Consider the following 6,581-nt stretch of genomic DNA (forward strand, 5'->3'; position numbering starts at 1 on the left):
CCTGTCAACATCCACACTGTCTCCACACATGCACAGACGGAATCTGAGACGAAGGTACAGGGATTTACTATTCATGACTTCAAGAATGACCCCAAAGGAGTACACTACTACACAGGGCTTCAAGACTATCTCAACTTTATGGATGTACTTGCTTCACTTGGACCATGTGCTTTTGAGTTAACTTATGTAAATGGTAAAAGGCCCTCCTTATCTGTGCCAGATCAACTATTTTTGACTATAATTAAATGTAGGAGATATACAGCCAATTTTGAATTAAGTCGAATGTTTAAGGTCAGTGAATCAGAGGTATACACTGTATTTGCAACATGGATTAGATTTATGCATCTGCAGTGGAGAGAGATTGCTATCTGGGCAGATAGAGACATGGTCTTCTTTTATGCTCCATCTGATTTCAAGACCAAGTTTCCCAGCACTCGGAGTATCCTTGATGGCTTTGAGTTTCCAGTTAAGAAGCCCAAGGCACCTGCTGCCCAGCAGGTAACATTTTCAACATACAAAAACCGTAACACTGCTAAGGCACTGGTTGGTATAACACCAGGAGGTTTAATGTCCTATATGTCTGGTGCATATGGAGGTTCAACCAGTGACAGACAGATCATTGAGAGGAGTGGATTAATAAATAAAGTCAACAAAGGTGATTCAATAATGGCTGATAAAAGTTTTGATGTACAGGACTTGTTTGCGCCAGTGGATGTAACAGTTAACATTCCTACTTTTTTCAAGAACAAAAACAGAATGACAGGTCAATCTGTTGTAAGGGATAGAAAAATATCTAGAAAAAGAGTTCATGTTGAAAGGATAATTGGACTTGGGAAAACATATAAAATATTGACGCAGCCACTGAATCACACAGAGACAATTCTCTCCTCAGACATTGCATTTATTTGTTTTATGCTTGTTAACTTCAGGAAATGTATTGTTTCAAGATAGTCATACTATAACTAATAGGGCGAGGACAAACAAGTTACATTTTCATTACATTTTATGCAATTACCATTGCAAACTTGTCAACAGAGAGGAGTATGAAATCCAATTGGAGAACACTTAAAAGTATTGGTATATTTATCATGCAAGTTTGAACCAGAAAGTAATTCTTTGAATATGAATACATGTACATGTATATTCAATTTGTGAAACTTGGTGTCTGTTTATAAATAGGCTTCACCCGTACAGACCCTTACTGCCCTCATTCCCACAAGTTTTGATATTGCCATGTGATTTCCCCCATTAAGACTTGTCAATCACAGCCTCAGGAATGATGACTCAAAATTGTACAACAAATAAACATTTCATAAAGTCCCATGAAGGATCCTTTATGCATACCAATGACACAACTAATATTTGAACAGTGTGAACACTTGCACTACAAACATTAATATTATGACGCTGTGTTTTATACAGTCATTAGGCACTGTGCATTTTTCAAAGTGCACTATACAACACAGCCGGTTAATGTTGTTCACTTGTACCCATGGCGATTTGTGATGAAATAAATAAATAAATATTTATGTCATTTTAAATTAAATTAAAAAAATAACTGTTGTAAATATTTGAATAATAATATTTTTCTTTTTTATTTTAATAAAACTGTACAGCATTGGTGGTTCTAAAAATAAAACAATTAAATTAAATGAAAAAGAATGGATCTCGTTCATGAATATGTATGAGGTACATGTATAATGATCTATTAATCCATTGTTTGTGTACTAGTCCATCTAACATACATTTTAGAATCAATGTGTGACTGTGGAGCTGTAATCACACAGTGCTTAATACTTATACTGAAGGTTTAAAGAGGCCCTCTAAAGGTAAAATTAAGTTTTGTGATTCACTCATTTTCCAATAGATAGAGCCCTTAATAAAAATGTGAAAACATTAACAAGCCTCTAACCTTGCGTTAAGGTGGTTTCAAATGTCATTATAATTGACACCAATTTAGTGCGAAATCTTTCAACAAAGTGGCATCACACTGTAAAAAAACATGATAAGTGAGTCTGTAGAAACAAAATATGAAGCAATAGCCCATTAAAAATACATACATGCATCAGTTGATTTTAAGTCTACAGGAGAACCACAGACAACCAAGTAGATCTCAGAAATGAAAGTTTATTTTCAGCATTGTTGTCATTTATTCCTCCATTGGTTTAGAACAAAATGCATACTTGTAAGTTTCCCTGTAAAAATACTTGTCCAACACTGCTTTCCTAAAGTGATGATCGAAGAAGTACTGTAATTTTGTGGTGGCTTCTTCAATAAATGTGTTATTTCGTTGGATCTTCATTATGCTCACATCTTTAAATGTCCACACTATAAAATCACACCATTGTCTGCCGGTGCAGATCAGGTTCCCCTGAACCTGATAGTAGTAGTTATGATTCCCCTTCAGAGCCATTTCACCACGGTCATTGCACTTTAAGTATGGTACATTTGCTGGAGATATTTCAAGATCTTTACAACTGTATGGGCATTTCACCTCAGTAATTCCATCTTTGCCTACCAGACCGTCGGGGGAACAACCCAAGAATGGGTGTTGTGCACATACGTGTATACCACAACTTTCAACTTTGTTACCTGTTTCAGTAGAATAATCCTTCACTGCAACAAACTCGTATTCTTTTCCATGTTCAGTGTGTTTACTTGTGAAAGTCTCAGTATTTGTGAGTGATTGCGCCATTTTATTTAAATCTGTTCTTGGACCTGCTTTACAAATTTTACGATAGCTGGAAGCATGAAGGCGCTTTTCTCTTTCCCTTATCCAAACTTTATTTGAACTCTGCCCTCGCGTTGCCTCTTCAGTCTGTGCTCGTTTTTGCTCACTAATGGTAATCACATCTAACTCGTCAAGAAAGTATTCTTCTGGAGTTTTCTGTAGATAATCGTGGTCATTGTTGATGGCCATGGTGTTTGCTGGTGCATACATTTGCCGTATCGGTAGATCATCTGTAGAAGAGTTGAGCCAAACACTCCTGAATAAATCTGGATATCCAGGCCTGTTTCGGAACTCCACTGGCCTTGGATCAAAGTTCTTAAGTTCATGGAGGTTGTCTTTTTTGCGGAGTTTCAAGTCGCTCATCAAAACCGGTGAGCCAGTAAATTTTTTCTGATGATGAAATGTTTGCAGAACTTCAGTGCATGTATCCCTTGTTATGATGCCCTCGCTTCTTTTCGTAAGAGCAAAGAGTACTAAAGATACATGCTTGCAGTGAGCTTCCGGTCCCAGACCAACAGCGCATTCACACTGGGACTCTTCAACCACTCCATGTTTGTTTATCCTTATATCAACCTTATATGTCATCTTTGTTTTCATTTCTGCAGAAACTCTGCCAACAATGTATGTAGTTCCATCTTGGTTGCAGTAGCGTACTGACTGCAGAAATTTTCCTTGGTACAGTGCCTCTGTCTTCTCTTGCAAATCTTGCCCATGAAGTTCATGAAAGGTTTTGATGATATCTTTTGTTACTGCAGGAATCTGAAAATTAAAAAGATGACAGTTGTGTAAAACAAAAATTAAATCAGCAGACCTTAAAAAAATAAAATAAAGAGACTAGCAATTGATTTGCTATCCATACAAGAAAAACCAGTGTGAGAAATGTACCTAAATTATAAATCCGTACTAGTACTTCCAGGCATGTGGCATTGAACAATGCCAGATGCCCACGCTACAAGCTAACAGCATTGGAATGCTGTTTATAAAAATTGTAGTCTCTACCAAATAAAAGTTTATACCGTAGTTGGTCTCATTAACATAAAATGACAATAATGTGCTAAAGTAAAATGCAAAAAAACACTTCCGGATTTGCATTAAAAATGGAAAAGTGAAAGCAAGATATATATGTATTGTTAGTAGAATTAAAAAATCCTTTTACAGGTGTGCCTTATAATAAATAATACATACGTTACTGTCTGTGTTTATGTCCTTGTAATCTGTTGGCTTACATGTAGGTGTTGTTATCTGAAATCCGACTTCCTCTTCACGTTGTTGGATATGTCCGAAGTTAAAGTTTCTGTCATAACTTTCAAGTCTGAAATCAAAGTTAAATAAAATTTGTAAAAGACCAATTTTAGTAAGACTAGAGTAAGAGTAGGCCCTATCATGCATATAGCAGTTAGAACGTAGGTACTACTCTAGTGTAGTATTAATAACATACTAGGCCTATGGCTAGGCCTCAGTTGAACTTTGAAGCACTTGCATGGTTTGGAAACGAAACCATTACATGACTTGACTTCAGTTGGAATAATTATAACAATGGCATAGGCCTATGCTGCATCACTCAAGACAACACAAACAATGTAATTGTAAATGCAATGTAGATTTTGTTTTGCTTTTTAAAAAGCATTGCCATTGCTTTATTTCCTTCTTAGTTCTGGCTTTGGCTGCTGCTGGCATACAACCAGGATCATGACGAGACATAAGATATGAACATTTGTAGGTGTGTCATTTATTGGAAAAAAAACCATCATCTCAGCCAACATACATAGGCCTACTACGACTGTATTTCAATAAAGCCACCGATGTAATTTGGACTCGCTTCCCTAATCTATTCTCATCTGTAACGTTATCACTTGAATTGTCGCATTCGAGTTCCATCCATACTTTTTATCCTTTATAAATTATAGTTTTACTTCTTATCTTAGTCAAGTTTTTTTGTATGATCATGGAGGGGGGGGGGTCCTCCATGGTATGATGATGTATACTTTTACTATAATATACCAGTGAATGGAGCATTAACGATATCTGTCGGCAGCCCCATCAATAGGGTAATGTACGAAGCATATGCTGGACTCCCTCCGCCAAAAGCGTATGGGCACTGGGGCTAATCTGTCGGCAGCCATGCCCCATTATTACATTACATACATGCATTACATCATGGTTGGCGCACGGACGATTTGGATTATAATTTTTTTTATAAATGGATGATGATGGAAAACCTACCTGGTGACTAGTTCATGTTTGGCATTTCTTTTCTTTAGCTCTGCCCTCAGATATTTTAGGGACTTTGAGCCGTAGTCGACACGAATACCGGAAGTAGTAGCCATATCCACAGAGAAAGAACCACCAGTGAAGATCATAGGAATAGTATGTTGTAATTCACGGACGTTTTGTTTACATTTTGTATACGGTCGTCGTATATTGAAAATTTCCGCACGGAAAATTTTACCCGGTAGGTCTGCTGCCCTCTATCGACAGAGATCTCAGAAAGTCTCCCATTCTACAAAATGATTACCTCTGAGTGTTCTTTTGCTGCATTTTTCACACGAAAATCATTCCCATCTAGTGGGTGCCGCACTTCGCTTATGCATTTTAAATCGCTAAAAGTTTCCAACAGGGCCCTCTCTGGTCCCACCCACAATGCAGCCTGGCTGCCATGTTATCTTCCTCTTTTCTCTAAGCGCCAACCAGACATATTCATGGTTTTTATCAGAAGAGTGTTAAGTTTCTAAGAGGTTGATTAAAGCACGTCTTTTTGTTTCAGTGTTGAGTTTTCAGGGATGTGATTTCTCCGGCTTTTGCTGCATTTCCGGCTTTTTCAACTAAAAAAGTCAACCAACGTGAATCATGTGAATTCGTTGAAAAAATCGGGGGGTTGATTGTGCTAATTAACTATTCATGTTGAGTTTTGCATGCCGAAATGAATTTAATTGGTTTAATGAAGAACGTTCTACATTAAATTGTATTGCCATATATGAGAACGAGGTGGAAACAGAGCGCTGGGTCGGACGGGATTTTTATTCAATGACGCTAAGAAGACGCATAAGTTGTGATCGTTCTCACATTGGACCCGTACGGTTTGTTGTTTTTACTGGGTAGGAGTGTGTTTCTTTCACCAAGTCTAGTTCCTATTAACGCGTGTGATGTGCTTGCGTGTTAATGGAATGGGGGAACAGACTCAATGTGTAGCAGTGACCTCGTTTTGTATCTGCACAATGTGCGGTGGTTTTACGCATTGTGATACCTGTGCAAATTAAAAAACTCGAAATGCACGAACAATTTAGAAATTGCGCGTCGCCAATGCTAGGAGGGCAACGGAGATCAACGCTGCGCTGGAGCTTCTATTTTTGGTTTGCGTGCACATTATGGCAGCATTTGCCAGCCAACGTCCGTCCACATGGGCCACACCAATACAATCCATACAACGTACGACTGTTTTGGGGATTCGTACTGTCATGACTGTTGTCTCGTCAGCCAGTCGCATCGGCATGGCGGCGTCGAAACAAACTTTGCCGAGGGGAGACCCATCAGTTCGAGACCTGGAAAAAGGTGTTCAAATAAATTCCGCTGGAGGAGTCGGGCACTGTTGACGTACTTGATATTCATTTGCATCAGTGCTAACTCAAACTGCTATGAAAAATTAGTGACCGTGGCTAGAAAAGTGATAGGTACTTTAAGTACCTATCACTTTTCTAGCCACGGTCACTAATTCACTGTTGCGTGATGACACCATCATCTCCGGGTCTGTTTACCCAAGGCTACAACAAGTACAATGTATGATTTCACTTTTCCCTTTACACGCAAAAAGAAGTCTGCCACTGGAAATAGCAGATTATTTTAAACACAGAGT

The 6,581-nt window shown here is 38.2% G+C and overlaps 1 protein-coding gene across 1 annotated transcript in view; it reads left to right on the plus strand.

Moving 5' to 3' along the window:
- The window catches only part of LOC117291901 (exportin-5-like), a 123,862-nt gene extending 122,911 nt beyond the window's left edge, over positions 1–951 (plus strand). The window contains exon 25 of the mRNA XM_033773944.1: positions 37–951. Within this exon, the coding sequence (XP_033629835.1) occupies positions 37–951 (915 nt within the window). The remainder of the gene's footprint in view (positions 1–36) is intronic.
- The last annotated feature ends 5,630 nt before the right edge of the window (positions 952–6,581 follow it).

This window comes from Asterias rubens, chromosome 1 (genome assembly GCF_902459465.1).
Source record: "Asterias rubens chromosome 1, eAstRub1.3, whole genome shotgun sequence".
NCBI lineage: Eukaryota > Metazoa > Echinodermata > Asteroidea > Forcipulatida > Asteriidae > Asterias > Asterias rubens.